This window comes from Cynocephalus volans, chromosome 6, assembly GCF_027409185.1.
Source record: "Cynocephalus volans isolate mCynVol1 chromosome 6, mCynVol1.pri, whole genome shotgun sequence".
NCBI lineage: Eukaryota > Metazoa > Chordata > Mammalia > Dermoptera > Cynocephalidae > Cynocephalus > Cynocephalus volans.
The window spans coordinates 54,732,120-54,755,872 of NC_084465.1; the positions used below are offsets into that span (position 1 = coordinate 54,732,120).

A 23,753-nucleotide genomic window follows, 5' to 3' on the forward strand; every position below is an offset into this window, starting at 1 on the left:
CTAATTAAATCTCTTTTAAAAGTCATTATAAATCTTATGCATGGACCTAATATTGTGACATACATCATTTTACACAAGCGTAAAATGAAAAATGATATTCAGACATGCTTTGAGTATATTTTACAAGTGGTAGACAATTATGAAAGAGAAAAAAATCACCTTTTCTTTTCCTAAGCAGCATTATTTGAATGGTGAAGCACCAATTTAGCTTTTAAAAAGTAGGCTTTGACCATTACAATACAATATAATATTTAGAACCACACAGTACTAATAGAGAAAGTCAACATTTATCTTCTAAAAATCTCCTGCTTGTTCCTACTTATTTACAAAACACAAAATGGACTAGTATCAAGACTTCAATTTTTTTTCTCTCTTGCAGTCTAGAATTGTTGTCCCAAAGACTATCTGGCCATCAATTGTAGTACTGTTCTGTGCCACTCGAATAAAATGTGAGGGATCAGTACTCCAGTGAAGACTACTATTCAGCCTACAAATCCTTACATTGTGTACTTGACCATACACTTTCCCTTCTCTTCAACCAGAATGGTGCAAAAAGATATATCATTGAAAATTTTAACTGTAAGGATAAATTTAGCATTAGTAATTTTTTTAAGGAAAAAATGTAGCAGATAGAGTTATATATATTTGTCATGCATATGTAATTTCCCATCAAAAAGAATATGTATAGCAAACATTTCATTTACAGCTGCTAAATAGAGGAGTAATTGATTAATAAATGTCTTGTACCATTTCTGAATACTCTGTACCATACAAGAGTGGCTGCATTATCAGCAAAATGATGCCTCACAAAATCTGGCCAATGGAAATAATATGGAATATTCCAGTTTTCATTACTGTATGATTAAAAATAAGCCATATGCAGATGTTTATTTCCAAGAAAATTCAGTATTACTGAAATGTACCATTAGTTACCAAAATATGTTTTTAGACCCAAGGACATCAAAGACATCACCATTCTTCATGTTTCATAGAAATTGAAACTTATCCCATATACAGACAACAATACATTAAAATTTTGCAAGAAAACTTTTTGCTTCATAACGTTAGTTATACTTCTAGAAAAGTTAATATCTACTCAAACTAAATACATTGCACAGCACCTTTTCTTTTATATCTTGAAAAGCATACATGAGTAAGAGTGAATGAGAAAAGTATTGATTAGAAAAGCCCACAGTCTTTCAGATTCTCTTTGATTATTATATCTGTAACAGCATCAAACACGAACTTGACGTTTTGAGTATCAGTAGCACAGGTCATATGGGCATAAATTTCCTTATCTTCTTTTTTTAAATTCAGGTCTAGAAACTGGTTCTTGATGTAGTTCCCTGCATCTTCAAATGTATTTGGCCCTTGTTAAACAAAAAATTTAAAGAAGTAAATATTAATAGCATGTTACAAAGAATAAAACTCGGAATAGTATAGGAAGTTTCAAGTTTTTACTTTGTGTGCTGCTATTTGGTGTATTAAGTATTGCAAAATCAAAATGGCAAGGGTCGAGGATCAGAGATTTATGCAGCATCTACTTGGTCCTGGCAACTATGCTTATTCCATGGGAAGCTTCTGGTGGCTAAAATGTAACCTCTGCATCAAAAAGCTCACAATACAGTAGAAACACCAACATATTTACACAACAAAGTGAATAATGCAAACCCGCATATATATATATATATATATATATATATATATATATATATATATATATATATATATAAAATGCTCCATGTGTTTGTGTTCTCATGCGTGCATGCATGTTTTAATACAAACTAAAAGAGGAAAAGAATGGAGACAGCAGATGACTGAGCTGCAGAAGGAAGAAGTATTTGAGCTGCACCTTGAGAGATGGCTAGAAGGGAGAAGAGAAAAATTATATATGAGTAAAATGATGAACGCTGAGCTTGAGAAAGTTTAGTCTAGAAGCAGGGCATACAGTGGGTCAATTGGGAAAAAATAGAAATAAAATAGGTAGGCTAACAAATACAGGACAGCTAAAAATGGCCAGTTGATTGACTTTATAAAAGAATATGCTTCATGAGGATTCAACACAGGATGAAGCAGTACCATAAAGATTTCCAAAGGAGATAAAGTTTTGTTCCCCATTTTATTGTAACTTGGAGCAAAGTTCCACGGAGGACAATCTTTAAAACTATATAACATGGCTGAAATCCAAAAATACTGCAAGACCAGTTGCAGCGAAAATATGAAGTCACAGAAACTTTCATTCATTGCTGATGGGAATGCAAAATGGTACAGTCACTTTAGAAGGCATTTTGGCAGTTTTTCACAAAGTTACCTGGTCTTACCATACAATCCAGCAACCGTGCTCCTAGGTATTTACCTAAAAACTTATGTCCACACAAAAAAATTGCATGCACATGGAGGTTTATAGCAGCTTTTTTCATAAGTGCCAAAAATTGGAAACAACTAAGATGTTCTACAATAGGTGAAAGGTTTGTTTATGGAATGGAAGATTTTTTCGGGAATATAAAGAAGTTAGCTATCAATCTACAAAAAAACATGGAGAAGAAAGCCTAAATAAATATTGCTGGGTAAAAGAAGCCAGTCAGAAAATGCTACACATTATATGATTTCAGCTATATGACATTCTGGAAAAGGCAAAACTACAGAAACAGTAAAAACATCAGTGGTTTCCAGTGGCTGGAGAAGGGGTGAAACATAGGGAATTTTTAGTGCAGTGAAACTGTTCTGTAGAAAAGTGTAATGGTGGATACATGGTATGCATTTGGCGAAACACACACGACCAAAAAGAGTGAACCTTTTAACCTATAGACTTTAGTTAATAATGTATCAATATCAGTACATCAGTTGTAACAAATGTACCACACCAATGCTAGATGCAAATACATCATAGGGAAACTGTGGCAGGGGACTGGAGAGGAAGTCTATATGGGAACTCCTTATACTTTCTGTTCAGAGTACATTTCTCTATAAACTAAAGACAGCTCTAAGAAATAAACCCTATTACTTAAATATATATATATCCTGTATATATGTAAGCCCTTAATTATGAGTGTATTTCATTGTAATATTCAATATACAATCATCCTTATATTTAATCACATGGTAAATGTGTGAGCATGTTATAGATAATATTTGTAATTACAGAAGAAAGATATAAGCACTAATCATAGATTAGCTTGTATAAACATGTACTTTTGACAGAATGCCATGCTCCTAGTAACATTTGGGCTACTACTCCATGTACCTAAGTGGTGAAGTTGGATTTGTATTTGTTTAAATTATAAATATTTCAATTGCAATTTGAAGTGGTGGCATGCTGATAGTATTGATCTGATTACCACATCCTGGGCACAGGTGCTGATGGTCAGGTCTGTGTGCTGTGAATATGTATAATCAATTAAAAAAATAGTAAATTTAAAATGAGATAAAATATCATGAACTCCACACTATAAAAAGAACTCAGACTTTGAATGATAAGCCTTAAAGATTTTTTTGTGTCTTGTGTTTTCCAATATTCTTTAATTAATATCAATACTTATAAAAATAACTATGGATTGCAAACAAATATTTTCTTAATACACAGTACATTTTCTCAAAATATATGTCTCCCTTGATGAACTTTTCTGTTATATTTGACAAAAGAAAGGTTTCTAGATAAATTGTCTAATATTTTGTGGTAAAAAAATTACAAATATTTCCATCTTACATAATTTGTTAACAACAGAACATCCAAGTATTTGTAAAAAATAAATTCTCTGAAGGAAAAATCCTTCTACAAAACTTGACATTGATAGGCACTGACTAACAAAACCAGCACTAAAATTCTGGGACCTAGGGAAACCAGAAAAAGAGAAAATGCACTATTCTCAAATTCATTCATGTTATCCCTTTGGAAACAATTCACACATCGAAGAGGCATTGAGATCTAACAAAGCATTACAAGATTTCATTAGGAAATACACGAAAAATTCCAGTTTTGAATAAGATTTACATTCCTATTATAATGTTGACGACATTACAGTTTACATTTCATAGAGTAGCAACCCTGATTCACCTAACCTCTTCTGGTTTATTCCTTAGGGCTTTGCTTTAGTGTAAAAATGTAGGTAGTGTAGAAAAGGTTCCTCTTTATTTGTAAGATTCTTTATAGTTTGGATCACATACATGACTCAAAAAAATGATCACGCACTTCATCTTCATAAATATTAGATGTCAAGATCCAGATAGGAAAAAATATGTCTATACAAGAATTTGCTACTTTGGAATTAATCTTACCAGTGTATTCTGGAAAGCAGATACTAAGATGCACCTTGGTTACTTTTTCTTGAAAGAGATCTTTCTTATTCAGAAACAGGACAATGGAGGTTGTTGCAAAATACTTGTGATTACAGATACTGTTGAACAGGTGAAGGCTTTCATGCATTCTATTCTGTTAGGAATAAGAGACAAGAATGTATAGGATTATTATTTGCAAGGTGTGAATGTTAGGCCTCATAAACAAAGATCTAGAAATAATATCCATCTTTGGAACATCTTCACTGAGTTGGGCAGTGTGGTAGTACTATTGGAAAGCACAAACGTTTGTTTCTTACCTTGGCTTTGTTTTCCTATTAGACTTACCACTTCTTCATCTTCCACTAGGACCATGTCATAGGCACTGAGTGCAGCACAAAATATAATGCATGTAACTCCTTCAAAGCAGTGAATCCATTTCTTTCTCTCTGATCTCTGTCCACCTACATCAAACATTCTTTAAAAAATACATTAAATGAATAATGAATCTTACAAATTTCTTTCAAAATTTGCACTAAGGTTAAGGTTTGGAGTTGTAAATGGATGCTTGCATATCTTTAAAAGGTATTACTTTGATTTTTATTGATTATAAATTAAATCTTATCTGGTCAACTTGCAGCTCAAGGACTACAGAAAAAGAGAAAGTTCATCTTTTGGTGATTTTGTTTTTTCTATTGTCTTCATGCAGACTAGAGTAAAATAATTCGCACACTGAATTTGAGCAACTGGGAAATTTAAAGCAGTTTAGAGGGTTAGTAAAAATGTATTAGCCTTAGAAGATTTTGATCAAAGTTTACACATATTCTCTTGAAAAAACAGAAGCTACAAGAAGATTGGAAGTTGCTATAGTTTTGATACTCTGATTCTTGCCTGTTCTCTTAGCTCTTCCTACATTCATTTGTTTATTCAAACAATTACTATTTGTGTTCTATGTGCTGGACACTGTGCTAGGTCTACTGACACAAAGATGAAAAAATATGGCCACTATCTTCAAAGAGCTTGCTGTCTGATAGACAGAAAAACAAGTAAGTTATTATAGTATTATGTAATAAATATTCTAATATACAAGGTACAATGTGAGCACATCGGAAAATTTAAGTCAACCTGAAGGACCATGAAACTTACTCAGAGGAGGTGTTTGAAAACTTGGCCGTCCCTCTATTTTTGTATTTTGGTAAAAGTCACTATTGTGGACAAAGTTACTCTTAACATCTCCCTCCTCCTTATCTCCATATACTACACATCCAAAATACAGTTTCTAATTTATCCATTTCTTTTTAACTCCTCTCCTCTTGTACAAGACACCAGCATTTCTTACCAGGGCCACTACAAAAGTGTTCTAACTGATTTCCCTGTTTCTATTCTTGCAGCCCCCAAATTGATTCTCACAGCACTCAGAATTGTTTTAATGTAATTAATTTAATGTTTTAATAAATTTAATAAATTCCTTTTTATATTGTTTTTCTGGTTACAACCCTCCAATGGGTTCCCTTTTCCTTAGAATAAAACACAAACTTGCTGTGATGACTTATGAGACCCTAGCTGTCCTGGTTCTTGCCTACTTTCTAAACTTATTTCACACCACTTTCTTCTTTTTAATTCAGTCTGATCACAAGGCTATTCTTTTATATAAAGGTAGTATAAACCTAACTTTTTACTATGACAGGATTGTTGCACAGGCTGTCTCTTTTTCCTGTAAAAAAATTTTCTTTCTTCATTCTATGACTGCCTCCTTCTTTCAGGTCTTAGCATCAATATCTCCTCCACAAAGAAGCCTCCTTGAGCATCCATGTAAATTGTATATCTCATTTACTTTCCATGGCATCACTTTCTTTCCTTTATAGAAATCCTGACAATCAATAATTAACTGGCTTGTTTATTTTTTAACATGTTTAATATGTATCATGTCCCTAACAGAACAGCAGTCTCAAAAGGGCAAGAACTTGATCTATGTTAGTAACTGTTATATTCCCAGTGCCTGGCATAGTACCTGACACACAACAGGCATGCAATACATATTTGCTAAGTAGATTAATACATTCCATGTCACCAGAATGGGGGAGGGGAGATGTGCATGGGCAAGTCATCAAGGCATGAGAGAGCATGGCATGTTTGGGGTAAGCAAGTCATTTATATGTTGGGGAACATGGAGAGAAAGGACATTCAAATATATGTCCTAATACTTAACATTCATTCATTATTCACTCATTCATTCATTATTTGTTCAACAAATATTTATTGAGCACTTATCATATGCCAGACACCAAAGATTCAGCTTCAAGAAGCTTATAATCTGATGGTGGTGATGGGGTGTGTGTGTTTGGGAATAGACTTAATATACCCGTGTAAGATAGGAGTGTAAGGGGTGGGTTTTTGTACTTAGGTAAAAGGACCATTGTGGTAATTGGAAACGGAGTGGTCAGAAATTGTAGATGACAGATGTGTAAAAACCTAAGGAGACGAGGGATTGAGCCAAGTGGATGCCTGGGGAAGAATGTTTCAGGCAAAGGCAACAGAAGAAACAGCAAGAGCAAAGTATTTGAGAAGGCAGGAGTAAGCTGGAGGCGAGGGGCTAGTAATGGATTTACTGGCTCTTTCATGTTACATGAGAGGTTTAGATATTATACTGCAAGCAATGGAGGACTATGGGGGATTTTTAGGTAGGGAACTGACGTTTTTTGTTTGTTTGTTGTTGTGTGGATCATTTTGATCTGAGTCCACAAGATAGATTTAATGAGGAAGAAATCAGAGGCAAAAAAAGAAATTATGGGCCTTTCATAATAGTTTAAGCTCAAGATATTAAGTACCAAAAAGCTTCTAAGCTGTATGCACTTCAAGAGTAATAACTATACCTGAGGCTAAAATGCCGACCAGCTGATGTACTGAAGAGAATCAAAAGTTAAATACATTGTACTTCACATTTCACATATGAACCAAGTAGAGAAAAAGAGAACATATATATTGAACTAAAATTCCTCATATATATACACACACACACACACACACACACACACACACACACACACACACACAAACACACATATGCACCAATGCAAAATCATTCCATTTGGAAGTAGATTAAAAGAGAAGATGCTCACAATGTTGAAGATATGGTTAAGAGTTCAATAGTTACATGGTTTGGAAATTTAAATTCAGTGTTAATAAAGAATATTATATGTACTGCTAATTACCAAACCTTCAGTTTCAGACTTGAAAAATAAATGGAGGAAGAGAACAGTCAAAATTCTTTAAGTTACATTATGTAAAAATTAAACAATAAATTTAATTTTAAAAAATCAGTGAACATTCTTAAGAAAGCAAGGATAATTATGCATTCAGATATTTACATTTTTAGCTAAGTGCTTTGTTAATCCATAAAAGCAAACGGTATTTTTCAGACTTTGCAAAGTAGAATTTTATCTATTCCTTTATTGAAATTACCAAAACTATATAAAATGTGGGAGAAATAGAAATAGTTCAGATCATAGCTTTTATTTCCTCCTTAAATTCTCATATCACCAATTGTAATAGATTAATTTTAATTTAACATGCCTAATAAGAGTTTATTATTTGCCAAGCATATAAGCATATTACGATTAACTTATTTAAACCTCATCATGACCTTATAAGATAGGTACAATTATTATTCCTGTTTTTCAGATGAGCCCGTAAGTGACTTGCCCAAGGCTTATTAATTCAACCAATATTTGTTGAGGCCACTATGTACCAGGCACCTTGATAGGTTCAAACAGGTTCTGTGCATGTGATAGTTATGCTGTTAAAGTTGTTGACTTGTTAAGTATAAAACTATTTACTTAGACCAGAGGTCCCCAACTAGCATTAGTGCCTGTGGTTAGCTCTCAAACCCTCACTGGTGGATTGGAATGATCTTCACTGTGGAGTCTACACACCTCTCCCCAGGCCAGGCAGTAGTTCTATGTGTTGTCAAGCAGGTCACTGGGCAAAAACGTGAAACTCATCCTTCTGAGAGGTTTTGTTCCATTCTTTTAATGAAGATAATGTAGACTTTCTGCATTTGTTGTACGTATATTCTCCATTTGATTATATATGAATGTATTAAGAATTACTTGTTCATCACAAGGAAATATGATACTGTGATTGAATGAAGATGCATTCACTTGTGGATTTTGGTGAGTTGAGGGTGGAGTATATATCACCAGGTTTAAACTCCTGGTGAGCTTTTCAAACTAAGACCACTCTTTATAGCCACACCCACTAGATTTTAACATGTAAGAACCTCCATAGTTCTTCCCTCCTCCTTTGCTCTAAGCTTCTCCTCAGGATTTGCTTAATGGAATACTAAGTAAACATGGAAGCAGGACAAAAGTAATTGGATAAATGGAATATCTGTGCTAAAAGAGCCCAATACTCGGTTTCCATAGTAGGGATGGCAGTGCCGTGGAAACCAAATTCCAGTAAAACTTGGTTAAGTTTTCTCCACTAAGCAAGACTTGAACTAGCCTTTGCTTTTGAGTCTCCTTTTCTCTGCTTTTATGTCCAGCTATCCCACTTACCTCCACTCTGATTCATACTTTCTACCTTTAATCGCATTTACCTTTTCAGTCAGATCATATTCAAATCTTAACAGTTTGAGGAAATCCTTGTCTCCTTAAGGTGACTGCTGTGGATTGATTAAATTGTATCCCCCAAAGATCATTATTAGAAGCTTAATCCCCTCTGTAACTGTTGAGGGTGGGAAATCTTATTACGGTAGTTGAGGTGGGGCCTTGAAGAGGTGATTAGATTGTAGGACCATGCTCTTGTGAACGGTTAATAATGGTGGTCAGGGGCTTGGTTCTGAGGGCTTTAAAAGGAGAGCACCTGAGAGTCTCTCTCTCTCCGAACCACCGTTTTCTGCCATGTGAGACCCCAGTATTGCTGTAAAGCCACCACCAAAGAAGACCCTCATCAGATATGTTCCCTGGACTTTGGACTTCTCAGCCTCTGAAACTGTAAGCAATAAGTTTTGTTTTCTTATAAATCACTCAGTTCCAAGTATTTTGTTATAAGCAACAGAAATGGAGCAATACAGTGACTTTGTATAACTGCTCAGATTCCCTACATGGTGACCAAACATTTTACCTCAGAGAGGATAATCTTATTTCTTTCATATGAATTGCTTTGTTTTGTTTTTGGCAAGGGGTCCCTAGAAATAATATTAAGAATTATCAAAGTACAGGAATTCTAATTTATGGACTCAATGGGGAACATAAAAGTTTCAGGAAAGGGGGGAAAATGAGCTTTATATATTTCCTACATATTTATTTTGTGCAACATAGTGTTCTCAAATGGATTTTCCAAATATTGAAACATCTGAAGAAACTCCAAAAGGAAAATCACAGTGAAAGCAAGCCCAGCAATCTCACTAGCTATGTTCTGACTTGCTGTAATGATCCAGCTTCTTTGCAGCCTAGTGGAGATATATTAACACCAGTGTAAGAGGTGGCTACTCCCATCTTCAGGGAAATGCATACAACTGTCATAAATAACAATAGTGGGAGTAATACCTTATGGTTTTATAAAAGCCATATTAAAATTGTGTGCTCTGCTTGATAAATTCATATTTATAGTTTTATTTGTTCCTCATTACAATTCTTTGTGTCAGAAAGGAAAATAGTATTAAACCCATTATATGAGAGAAGAAACTGAGCCTTTGAGAGGCTAAGTGGTTTCTTCCCAAACTCATAATTAGTAAGGGGTGGAACTTATGTAATCTGACCCTTAGCCCAGTATTCTTTCAGCATATCATGCAGCTTCCAATAAACAGGTTTTAACAGGCTTAGCTTTCTCCCAAGGAAGGGAAGACAAAGATTACTGGTTCTTAGTATTTTATTCATATTGATAAAATGGCTTCTGAAAGTCTGTGTTAGATTGAATGCTTATAATCTTCTCATTTTGTGACTCACTTGAGGAACCATATATTTTTTTTCTGTGCAGATTTATTTAGGAGACATGGGTCCAGGGACCACTGAACATTTCTCTAATGCCATCTGCTGTTATTGGACTGACACATTCATTAGCAAATCGGATCAAGGGCCAGAGTTTTGTTTTGCTTTTATATTGATTCTCCTGGACACCATGTTAGTTCTAAGAAAAGTTACATTTTGTTTTGCTATTTTTGTAGTAGTTTATTTTTTGTACATTTCTTTTCAATTTTAGCTTGTCCTCTAAATTTTCATTTAGGCCTTATTTCACAGTGTTTTAAAGTATTAGAACCTATTAAAACAATTCGGACTTTTCAAAGTGTGGTATTTACTTACATATTTGACTGTAGAGGTCACCCTTATATATGAAAACAAAAACAAAACAAAACAAAAACTCCATTGTGACCATTTTGTAAACAACAGAATTAAAATCTGAGCAAAATATGTATATTTGCTGCCTGAACATTTGGATTGATAAAATATAATATACAATTAATTCGGAGAATAGACATGCTTGAATATCCTTAATTTCCTGAAGAAAGTTACCAGAGCCTTAATGATATTGAATAGAATTTATAGTCCTCATTTTAGGTAAAGAGTTTTTATCTTATTTATTTAATTTGGGGGGGCAGGGAATAATATGTATTTCCTTATTAAGTCTGATGTTTAAGTTAAGATTCTTAAAGTTAAAAAAAAAAAGGTTTTTAAGTGATTGGTATTTATGATGTAGCTAAAAAATGACAGGCCAGGCTTTTAAGTGGCAGCTGAACATTGATTATTTGTTAAATTGCTCATGGCATTAATATAGGGCAAGCCATCAGAGTTTTATGGTTTTATGTGAAATAGTTGACTAAACAATTGAGTTTTATAGTGCAAAACAATTGGCAAAGCTATTGAATTTTATGGGTTTATGTCAAACAGTTGGCTAAGTATTTGGCCACACAAGATTATTCACACTTTATATCTGAAGAGGTTATTATGAAATAATCTGCCCTTTATAATTCTTACAAAATTATTACCAAATCTAAGATAGCTAAAAATCAGTAATATTTCTGAAGCTGTTTTATTTGTTAATGTCTTTGCTTAACATATAAGCACGTGACTGTCTTTGAAAAATCAGTTTCTGACATCTTCTACTATATATTTGTCTACGGAAAAATAAGATCTAACCTGAGTAGATATTTATTTTAAACTGTTTCGTTAGATGTTTTGAAGGTGTTTGGTAACTCTGTCAAAGTTGGTATAGCTTGTTAAGATGCCTACATATGAGAGGTCGACAGGTGGACCGGAGTCATCACTACACAGCCATAGTAAAATGATCCAACCAAATCTTTCCCTTGTGCCCGATTCTGAAAATAGAGAAGGGTAGATACTTGCAGACAGGAATATGCACAGAGGTCTTTATAAATTCCTTAATTGCTCATGGTTAAAAAACAGAATCAAAAGGACTTATAACCATAAAGGAACCAGGGTCTCCAAATCCCCAGAAGTGTTAGTACCTCTGTGCTGTATACATTCTACTAAATGTGTGTGTGCGTGCATGTGCATGTGCATTTGGAACTCTAAATGCCCACTAGATAGTTCTCTGATTATTGAATAACATAATTTATGAAATTATTAAATAAAGTCTGTTAGAATAAATTAGACATCATTTTACATAACTTATTTTGGTCATATTAATCATGAACATACCTGAAACAAACACATAGTATACATGAGTTATTTTTCTATGAGATCTAATAGAGAATATCAAAACTAAATTGAGATATAGCTTCTGGGTAGACAACTAGACTCACTCCTCAGCTGAAATGAATCATACCCCACACAAATGAGCACAGTGTACATGATTCAACTTCATATTTCAGGAAGATGGTAATTTATTTTATATCACAGATCTCAAACAATATTGAAAATAGTTATGTTAAATATACGAAATCCAAAGCTCTACATTGTAATAGTCGCTGACCTTTTTTCTTTGGCTCCCATATAGTTTCTTTTCAATTTGTTTTTTTAATCATGGAACAATTAGGGAGGAAGTTACTTCTCTATAATTATTTGATAAATTTTTATAAATCTATTTCTAAGTTACTTGTTCTGAGAAACTATTCTATAACAGTAGATGGGCTCACATTTGCATTGCATTTTCATCTTACATAGTACTCTAATATCTGTAAAGACAATTTATTTAATCATTTTGACAATTGGAGTTCTGGTTTGATAAGAACTCTAAGGTAATTTTCCTTAAATTAGATGATATATAAAGATGATACAGTGCCTTGGCAGAGAAAATTTCCATTTTGGTGTTCATGTTTAAAATTTTAGAGTTGTCTAACTTAATATGTAAATTAAATCTTTAGCTTTAAATGGTCATAGAATGATTTATGCCATGTGAATACAAATCAATGCTAATGAAATATATTAAAACCTGGGCAATTGCTGAAATGAAGTTGGAAGGTACATTATTTTTATACTTCCTATTTTGAATTACAGCAGAAATCTACACTACAAAAGCCTGTGCACTTTGGACAATCCTATTCAGCACCTGAAAGAAAAGTGATTTAACTATGAGAATTTATTAAAGGATTAATATGTCAATTGCTGTGACTAATTAAAAAATGTATTTACATGATTTTAAATAGTTCCTTAAGAAAAAAAATTAAATATTTTGTAGCAAAATTTAAATATTTTCAAAATGTTATTATTTAAATAAAGACTTGTTTTTAAAGAAATTCCCTGCATTTGAGTAAGGAGTTAGTATCTACTCCATCCTCTTCCTCACAGAAGACACCTTTAATAACACACCATCTTGAGTCAGAGAGAAAGCAAAACCTCTTAAGAAAACAGAACAGTTCCAAGCCTGTTTTAGCGGATGGCAGAGATAGTAGTTGTACAGTAAAGAGAATGCTATATCAGAATAACTCCTAACTGTGCTTCACAATCCAATTCACAAAACACCTTACATTTTAGCATTGATACTGTCGCAGGGAATTAGCAAGACCCTTCCTATTCCTTCATACAGGGCCAGCAATAGACGAAAGTAGAACAGAACACCTTCCTGTATGACTTCAACCACAGAACTACAACAGGCCAGAGGAAATGGATTATGCACCCATGGGGGTCTGCAGGCCTAATCTGAAGAGGCCTAGTATGCTGGAAATATCTATCTAGTAATATTTTATTTTAAAAAATTAATGCAAATGCCGTATTCTACTCAAAATATGATTTTTTAAAATTTATGGTTATTTATATTATTTGGTACTGAGTAAAAGAGATGTTCCAGGAAATGAACATGATTTTCTGAGGTTTTGCGTTCACTGGCAATCATCTCAAACACAGTTTTAGTGCACAAACTTGTGATGTAGCACAAGACCCTGCCAACTCAAAGACATCTTCCCGATAGGCTGTCATTTTATCTTCCCTCTCCCCTTCTCTGTGAAAGGAATTGTAAATGACCCACACCACTGGAAGAAGCACTTACTCTACAGAAAAAGAATGGTTTTCACCCCAATTTCTTTAAAAACCCATCAGTGACATACAATGTAAGGAGTGTAGTCTATGAAGACAAAAGATGTGCATTTTCATCCCATTTGTACTACTTCTATGTAAGACTCTGGGAAAATCTTTCACCTTGTTTTAGCCTGCATTTCTTGATTCTTTATCCTTCATAAGGACAGCAAAACACATCTCCTCATGTTCCTGTGAAGGTGTAAAGATAGTGCAAGCATAGTGTATTTACTCATTCAACAGAAATCACTATATGGTTACTCTGTGCTAGTCACTGTGATAAGCCCTGAAGGGAGAGCTGTAGACAGACACGGCCCCCGGCTCCTGGAGCTCAGGGCATATGAGACAGAAACAGAAACGAAAAGAGAAGACAAATAAAGAAAAAAGGCAATCTCATATATTGGTAAGTTTAAAAAAAAAAAAGAAAAAAGTTGTGTGATGTGTCACTATTATAATGGAGATGGCCCACGCTGGCATGACTAGTGAGACTAGTGAGAGCTGTTTATTTGCCTTTCTTTCCAACTCTGCATTTAGTGACATAATGTTGGCAGGTTGAAATTAGCCATGGTAGGGGTATTTACCCCAAAGAAATTATCAAGCTACAAATTAACCCTCCCTCCTTGCCTCCCTACCCAAGAGAGCCTGCTGTTAAACATTTACCAGTCTGCAGTTGGGTGTAATGGTGACAGGAATATGCAGGGATGATAAATAGATAGCATGGTCAAAGCTCCATGAGAAGATGGCATTTGATTTGGGAACTTAATGATAAGAAGGAGATATTCCTTGCAGAGATCCAGGAACACAGCTCCTTAGGCAAAAAGCCCAGCAAACACAAAGGCCCTAAGACTTGGGATGTTAGAGAACAAGTATATAAACAAGATAATTTATGAGCGTGACTGTTTCTGAGGAGATACTAAATTGGTTGGTGTAGCGAGTGACCAAAGTTGTGAGCTTTTAGGCGTTCAATAGGTGACATTAATTGTAAAACTGGCTTTATGATTCAGATAATCTAGGACTCAGAAACTGTCATTAGCTTTATGCAAGATAAACTATATCAAGTTGTAACTGTCTGCTAGGATTGCACTTCATCTAATCTTTACAACAAATTTATCAGGCAAGTAAAGAAAAGGGAACTGTGTTCCTTAACTCCTGCTGCTAATTATTGGAGAGCATGGGGTTAGAACTTTCATCTGACCAGCGTCAAGACCCTCAGTCAGTTCTAGTCTGTGTTTCAGGGAGAAATTTGGAGAGGAAAACAAAGGGCAAAACAGAAAAGGAAGTGTGTCAAAAATGCTTTACAGGGGCAGGAGGGGCAGAGGAGAGAAGCCAAAGGAAAACCAGAGAAACTGTATCAAAGATCAGGAGGAAGCTCCCAAAGGAAAACCAGAGAAACTGTATCAAAGATCAGGAGGCTGGAGAAAGTAGTTGCCAGAGAGGAATACAACGTGGAGCCAGGACTGATGACAGACTTTTATTACATGTACCAAGCAAGGGATGATGTTGATCTGCATCTGTGCAGTCCCTTTACCCTGGTTTCATCTCTGGCTCTTCTTTCAGAAAATTAACTATTCATGGGCCTGAAATTTAGGTATAAATTTTGAAGAGTTTTTTTTTTTTTCATATTAATTGAAATATTCTATCTATATAATAGCTATTCTAATTAGATATTTTATATTACCAGTTTTTATACTTTAAAAATTTTAAAGCTTTTATCTCCCTGAAACAAAGTGTTTTTGATATTGACTAATTACTATTCTCTTACTTTTTCCTTACAAATAGTTTTTCTACTCTTTAAAAATGTTCAAATTATTAGATGTATGAATCTCCTTATTAATTGTATTTCTTTCCTTTTTTTAATTTAATTTTTTTTATTGTAACAGTTGAATGTACATATCTGTGGGGTACAGAGTTGAATATCAGTACTTGTGAGCAATGTGTGATGCTCAAATCAGAATAATTATTATATTCAATAATATACACTGTCATTGCTATTCATGATTTTTTCACTATGGAAGGATACAGCTAGAACCTGGTATTAATGGTTAATATTTCATCTTGTCCACAGTCCACAGGGAAAGGTGCTTAAGTATCAAGGGATATTTTCTAACACTATAGTATGAGTTTCCATTCCTTATATAGTTAATGAGTATAGGAAATGAGTGATTTTGCAAAAGAATTTCTAGGAAGGTCTTCATAATGAAACTGCAATGAAAATTATGACTGATTTTCATACCCAAAACATGCTTATAAAATATTCCTTGTTATTCTGGTAAATAGAATCACATTCAAATAATTGTGTTCTTAATTATTTGCATTTTTTAAAATTAAGGAAATAGATGTAATGGTACTATTTCAAGCAAATGGGAGAGTAGAAAGGCAAAGGACATAGGATTCCTGGCACCTGTTGCTTAAATGTTATTTGAATATATTTCCTTCTCCCTCTCCCCCCCCCCACCCGCGCAAAGTACTATGTCAGCGTTAAATATGAGAAAAGTAAAATCTAGCTCCTACCTGATCAAGACAGAAGCATTTTAGCCTGGAAGGAGGAATGAAGCTCAGAATGAGGGGTGGTATGAGGGGCAACAGGAGGGCAGTAAAGGACACTCCCTGGTGGTGAAAGTGAACTAGGCTGAGTGAGCATGCCCAAGGATCACTGCATCTGAATGTGGGTTAGTGCTTTTCTCCATGGAGAAATATTGAGCCTGATGCATACTTCTTTTCATGGTTAGAAGAGACATTTTCTTTTACCTGAAGTGCAAGTCTTTAAAGGAGAACTGAGTTTCAATGATTCCAGTTGTTTTCACTCGAGAATGAAGAACATCTTGTTCATCTGGCACATACCCAGAAGCTGTTATTCTATCTAAATCATTCAGGTAGCTAATGAAAACAAAATGAAATAAAGTATATATACTCATATTTTTAACTTTGCATTTGAAGACACCAGGATTTAGTACAAATAAATTTGTAATTTAAGGTCTGTTGACAATAACAAACTATAGACTGGTTATTTTCAAACTCTACTCATTGGAATTTCAAGAGCTTGGTGGCTGGGCTGTTGCGGAGCTGCAGAGCACTTATCTGTGGGGGCCTCTTCTAGGGCAGCAAAATCAGCATTGCCTTAACCTGTATTTTATGAGGCTTAGTTGATAAATTTGCTGGTATATGGGTAGGAATATGAAACAAAATTTCTCTTTATAGGGCACAGATATTAAAAAAAAAAGGCTTTAATAGCTTAGCCATATAGTCATTTATGTGAAAAATTTAAATACAAATAGTAATAGCATAGTAATGTTTTTATGCCAAATTTGGCCATTATATTGAACCAAATTCACTATATAGCTTAAATAGAAAGATAAAGATTAGAATACTTCTATGAGACAGAATTTGAGAATCCAGCTGAATGTGACTTAGTGTTCAAAAGTTGAATTTGTTCAGGGATTAAGTTGAGGAACTGTTATGCTTTAGCACCTAGTGCAATGCCTTAAATAAAGTTATTTTATCATTAAAAATATTTCAATAGCAATAAGGGTAATTTATTTTTAGAGTATCTTTGTAATTTTTCACTGAAAGAAACTAAGAATAGGCAAGTGTCCCAAAGAGGTATTGGCCAAGGGCAAAAATAAAAGTATACCTTAGAAACATGTATAATTCGAAAATTTATCACCATTGTTTTATTCTAATAAAAATTAGGTTAAAAATAAAGTGATAAATCAAGATATAAAAGTATCAAAGAAAGGATTGGCAGATTTTGCTAGTTTTACTTTCTACTTCTGGGAAACAAGTCCTTTTGTGAAGTTCCTATTGACTAAGTTTGCGTATGTGGTAGGTATACTCTTGGTCAGTTGGTGCAGGCAGTAATAAAAAAATAAATAAACATACCTACAAAAATAAAGATTAAATTCATTTTAATGATAGCTAAATGAAAGCTTTGATAAAGACACATTCTAATGCACTTTTATTTGCATATAAAAGTGATTTCAAGCAAAGCAGAGGCATAAGCAGACTGACAAATTTACATTTAAAATATTTGTTTTAATCAACAAATATGGTATTTAGATGTTGAAGCCTGTAGTTTAAGACTTAGACTAACCAGAAGCCCTCAATACCTGTGGTTTAAATGAAAAATACTTAATTTTTTTTACAGTTATGTAAAAATGGTATTTTTCCTGGTGAAGTCTATGTTAAATCTTAGAGCATATGGAATTTAAATAGAGTACTGGATGGCCCCAATCAGTAAACCATATAGTCTTAATTAAAACCTTTCCCTGGGTTACCACTGCCATTTTTTTTTTAGTTTGCTGGAATTGATGGGCTGGAACTGATGGGTTGTTATGTTGCCAACTACAGTTTTCCTTTCCCTTACATTGATTAGATTCACCTCTTTGTTAGCCTCAACTTGAAGTATCTCTAAATTTGAGTAAATAAATATCTTACTTTCATCAAAAAAAAAAAAAAAGCAAGAAAGAAAGAAAAGGAAAGAAAGGGAGAAAGAAATGCTAGAGATCTTGCTCTACATAATGTGTATGAAATAGACATACGATACAGTACCAATCTGATTTTACAGCTTTACAATGTGAATGTAATTCAGTATTTGAAAAAAAATCTGCTCTTCATTTTTGGAAGAAAGCAATGGCCATTTAACAATTTTTCTTAGTAAGCTTTTATATAACTTTCCTTTTAAGGACACCTAAGGGCAGAAAAAATAGTCAACACTTTAATTTTGGGGTTTAGATAAGAAACATTTTTGAAATACAGGGGGAAAATCAGCTTTCCCATTGTTATTCTACTGCTATGCAAATTAATCTGGGTAGTCAAAAACTATTACAATATAGGCAACATTCATAAAATGAATGCACATCAATATTTTTAATTGTATTTAATTTGAAGAACAGATAATTTTTTTAATATGAATCTATAATAAGGGAGATAGTCCCAACATAAAACATATTTTAAGCATTAAACAAAATACCATTTTAAATATGTAATTAGCAAATAACTTTTCACTATCACAAAGCAAATAATTAATTTGGTAAAAGCAATGCTAATATAATTGCAATTATATTTCTTTCAATATTTTAAGGGAAAATAATGTTTTATTGTATCATATATCCAAAATTAAATTTATTAATGGCAGCTCACTCTTACCTATTTGTCTGTCTTTCTCTCACTCTTTCCCCAGAAATTTAACTACCAACATTTTATGGGACTGTCCCATAGTCAGCTTTTTACCCATTGTGACTGCCTTTACCAGTGATTGGTATAGAAAAGCAATGTTTTACTACACTATAAAGATTCTTTTTACTGTTAAAATGTGGTAGGCACTGAGACACTTATGAAAGAAGTTATTCAAGTTTATGTAATCACAGAATGACACCCGTTCTCTCCTTCATCAGAGAGATAAGAGCAGCAATTTCCTCCAAAGGCAGTGTGCCCATTGGAATTTGGGGTCTAAAATAAAGATGAATGAGTAATCACAACAAGACTGTTTTTTTCCTGCTATAATTTATATGGTGTCTTTTCTCTCCATAATCATTCTGTCTGATTAAAAATCTCAGCTGTCATGCAAGTTTCATTCTTCTGTCTTCACGTGATCGTTCATTGTTTCACTTTTACATTACTATTTTTTGTTTGTTTAATTAAGTGCTGCTAGTATGTTCTGTTGGGAGGGTTCATTAAAAAGACTATATTTATACTTTTTTACACATTCACGTGCATGGACAGAAATATGAAATCAGTAATTAGATTATATTTACATACATGTGCAAAGACTCTTGCAGACATATAATAGGATAGGTTAAGAGTCACTTGCTAAAAGGAAATTTTAAAACACTTTGACAATGAAATTATAAATAGTGTCACAAGCTCCTAATTTCCTTATACCTAATTAATGCTAACTGGATGATATTGGCTATGAAAATTATATAATCTTTCTTGAGACTCCAAAAGAATCCCACAGTACACAAATGTTTTGGAAATCAATGTATTACGTCCTTTTAGAATTTTGGATCATGTTCATCAATCCAACGAGCCAAAACATTATGTCATTAATAAAATTATCTTAGGAGACAATTTCAGTAACACTAATGTAGATAAAATGAATAGCCAAAAACCTCGATGTGCATGTCACCAGTCTGTGATAAACCAATTGGGCACTATGCATAATTGTTAGTTCTTTTTAATTAAAAAATATTTGCAGCGTATATATTTTCTTAGGCAAATAGTTTCAATATTAAAATGCTCCCTGATTATATTATGTCTCATTTATGTCACCTTGTTCTTTTTTTATCTCTCTTTAATTGCTTTTTAGTTTACTATAATAAAATGAAAAGCCATTGTCTTTCCTCAGTTGTGTTTACAAATGCACAGTATGCCGAATTATAATTCTTAATTTTAAATGTTTCAACTGCAAAGCCTGTCCAAATGACTTCACTTACTAAGCTGCAGAGTCGTTGAGCTGATATTCAGATGCCCTTTCAAAGCAGGCCTGAATTCCCGGATCCCGCCACAGTCGTTTTATTACCTCAGCCAGTTGAGGTGTCATGCCACCATCTTCAACGGCATTTGCCATCGCAAAAAGTTGTTGCTGGTCTTCCTAGAACAACGTTTTGGTGAGAAGAATAAAAATGCGTTTTTGGAATCACATATTCTATTTTTAAATAAAACATTTTGATTCGATGACTTTTAAAAATTCTTTTAGCTAATAATGCTGCTGAACATCTTTTCAAAATATATTAAGGGCAATAGAACTAAAGTTCCTTATTATGGCTGGCTGATGTCCAGAAGAGTTCTCCTTTGCAAAAACTATAAAATATTATATGGAGAAATCAGGATATTTTGGTATGTATCACTGACTTCTGAATATGACATCAGAAAGGATAACAATACATTGATGTATATATCCATTGAGTTTGCAGAGGGTCAAACTGATGGGGTAAAAGAAAAGGATACTGATCCAGTCTGGCATTTTGTCTTCCTTTGATTATAGTCATATATTTTTTCAGGGAAAAAAATGACAAGTAAGAATTAGAATATAAATGGAAAATAAATTCAGTATTCTAAAATTGTATTTAAAAAACGATTACTGTTCAATATTCTTTGCCATCAGTTACCGCTTTGTCATAGTAGAAATAAGCAATGGTAAACATTTAAAACCACGTAAAGTTTTTGAACATCACTGTAGGTGTTGTTGATTGCATGCTTTCGGAATGAATCAACAGGGCAGAGGTTAGTTCATTAAGAAAAGAAAAGAGAAAAAAAAAAAAGCAAGCATTGTGTTAGCTGTTGGGATAATATTTAGAGGTTAGAAGGAAAGAAGGAAATAGAAGTTTATTCAGTGAATACTATAGTTCACAATTTATTTTAATTAATAATCAAAACCGTTTTATGACAAGAACTTTTTTTAAAAAAGATTAAGAATGGGGATGGGGGAGTTTCAGAGTAATTAAATTGACCATGGCAATAGTCCAGGCAAACAGCGGAATCTGGGCTCAAATCCTAATTGTCAGACTCCAAAGCTCATATCCCATCCAGCTCATAATCATTGTAGTGCATATCACTACAATAATTCACAAGATGGCACATGTACTATCTTACAGAATCCTCAGAACAAGAATGAGATAGATACTAAATGTTCTAGGTTTTACATGTGAAGTATCTAAAACTCTCAAGAGTTAATGTGCTAAGCCTGTAAATACAATATGCATCAGAGGAGTCAAATCTAAGCACATTTTGTGCGATGGCAGGCTGCTACCAATGATGCATGTCTGATAAGAACTTGCTGCTTTCCTGATATGATTGTTTTAAATTGACTACAGGTTCATTTCACCATTTTATCAAAAATCCGTTCTGTGTATAAAAAATTAAGGGCATATTTCTTATTGTTCAAGAGAGACTCTGTTAAGACTAAAAAACCTTGTTTCTTCTTTCTTTACCATCAGATTTTATTATTAAACCCAAACTGATCAGATAATCATTGGACCAGTTGTTAAATGGCCAAAGTCAAGGCTTGACCCCATTTTCTTGCATCAACACCAGCTAAATTTTTAAATCCTTCTTCCGTATTAGATGGATGTGAGAGAGAACTGCAAATCCAGTGAGATACAATCCAGTTACTTTTGCTGGCACTGTCCTATCTGGCTCCTTCCACATTAAAGTGCCATTTAGGACGGCAAATGATGCAATGAAACAGCTGCTCACACAGTTTTATTCCTACGGGGGAAAAAATATATATCTTCTCAGCATATCTTTATAAACCAAACTAATATGCTATCTCATTTCTTTTAAAATATTCCATTTGTAATTTAAATACCCTTTATTTGTATAGGCATCATGAATATAGTTTCACTTTAAACATTTAAATGTGATTAAGTCCTCTTTGACCACCTTTCAATCCTGGTACTTCCCCCAAAGGCAAACCATGCCACCAGGTTGGTTTTTGTTTCTCCACACCTTTTACTTTTCAAATTATTGCATGCATAGGTAGAGCCCAGGGTGAAGATTTTCAATCCAAGCTGCATATTATAAGCACGTGGGTAATGTACTCTTTAAAATATTGACAGCAGAACACCAACCTCAATAAAACGGTTCAGAATCTCTGGGTATCAGGCCCTGCAAAGGTATTTTTTTAAGTTTCCAGGTGACTCAAATGTGCAGCCTGAGTTAAGAATTCCTGGCAATATACAGTTGTTGTTGTTTTCAACCATAAATAACATTTTATTGAACATAGTGCATTTCAGTTCTTGATGTTCTTCTGTACTTATTAAAGGGCTGATGGAGTTTAAAGAATTAAAATTCATGTTTTTAAGGGATTGGGTGCTCTCTCTCTCTCTCTGTCTCTCTCTCTCTCCTGCTCCTGCTCCCCCTCCCTCCCTCCTCAAGCCAAGCCTCAGGATGCCCTGGACTCCTTGCTGTTCCTTGAACTCACTGGCCACCACTTCAGAGCATGTGATTGGTTGTTTTGGTTGTTTCCTTCATGTCTTTCCTATGGCTCACTTCCTATTTCTTTCAAGTCTGTTCCTAATACTCCCTCCTCAAGGAAGCCTTCTGTGACCACCCTTTCTTCCACTCTTCCATCCCCTTAACGCCCTACCCTTCTTTATGTTTCTTCATGGCACTTATAACTGCCTATATAGTGCCTATCTCTCCATTTATTTTGTATCTTTTATATTAGACTATAAAGATAATAAGGCAGAAATGTTATTGTTCTATTCACCTCTACATTCTTAAGATTGAGAACAGAACCTAACCCATAGAACATGTGCCTGAAATATTGTTGAATGAATAAGTAAATAAAATTAATATGCTTTTAGCTCAGACCTCATAATCATTGTAATTCAATGATGAAAGCACTAATATTCTGTGAATGAAGGAACTAAAAGTTAGAGAGGTTAAGTAACTTGTCCAAACTTGCAGAACCAGTGACTAACAAAGCTCATGTAAATTTTCTATCATGACTTTCTCTCTTTGAATGGTCATCTGTGTGATGATGTGCAAATGGTAATGTCAAAATATATAAACTTGTACAAGTAAACAAACTGAAAGGTAAATAGAAAGCCATCGGACATCAGAATTCTGAAAGCCACACATAGGTAAAGTGTTTAGCAATTAATCTGTTGAATAAACAGTTTAAACCAGGCAGAGAGCATATTAATCTTAAAATCAAATACTAAAGACTGTGATTAAAAATGCTGGAGTTTACATCAGTTGAAATAAAAATATGACTATGTAGTATAGTGTCTGACAACTGTGATGTTCTGATATTTGAGAACATAGGTATTCCTTAAGACATGACAATTGCTTAGTGTTGCTTAAGTTGCTCAGTTTATACCATTTAATGTACAGTTTGAATAAATTACACTTATTTTTACTTTCTAGTCAGCATAATCAGGTCTTTAGTAATGACTGGCTTACTGAATTACAAAAACTGGGCTATATGAAGCATACAGTATATTTAAATAAGTAGCAATAGACCAAGTTGTGATTTTCAACTTCCCTGAAACAAATACATGGAAT

At 33.8% G+C, this 23,753-nt stretch overlaps 1 protein-coding gene across 1 annotated transcript in view; it reads right to left on the minus strand.

Annotated features, from left to right (window-relative positions):
• Positions 1 to 1,179: 1,179 nt before the first annotated feature.
• GNAT3 (G protein subunit alpha transducin 3) overlaps positions 1,180 to 23,753 on the minus strand; it is a 40,794-nt gene continuing 18,220 nt past the window's right edge. Inside the window, exons 4-8 of the mRNA XM_063100184.1 lie at positions 20,177 to 20,334; positions 16,491 to 16,619; positions 4,621 to 4,750; positions 4,276 to 4,429; positions 1,180 to 1,370 (exon numbers count right to left, since the gene is read on the minus strand). Of these exons, the coding sequence (XP_062956254.1) occupies positions 1,180 to 1,370; positions 4,276 to 4,429; positions 4,621 to 4,750; positions 16,491 to 16,619; positions 20,177 to 20,334 (762 nt within the window). The remainder of the gene's footprint in view (positions 1,371 to 4,275; positions 4,430 to 4,620; positions 4,751 to 16,490; positions 16,620 to 20,176; positions 20,335 to 23,753) is intronic.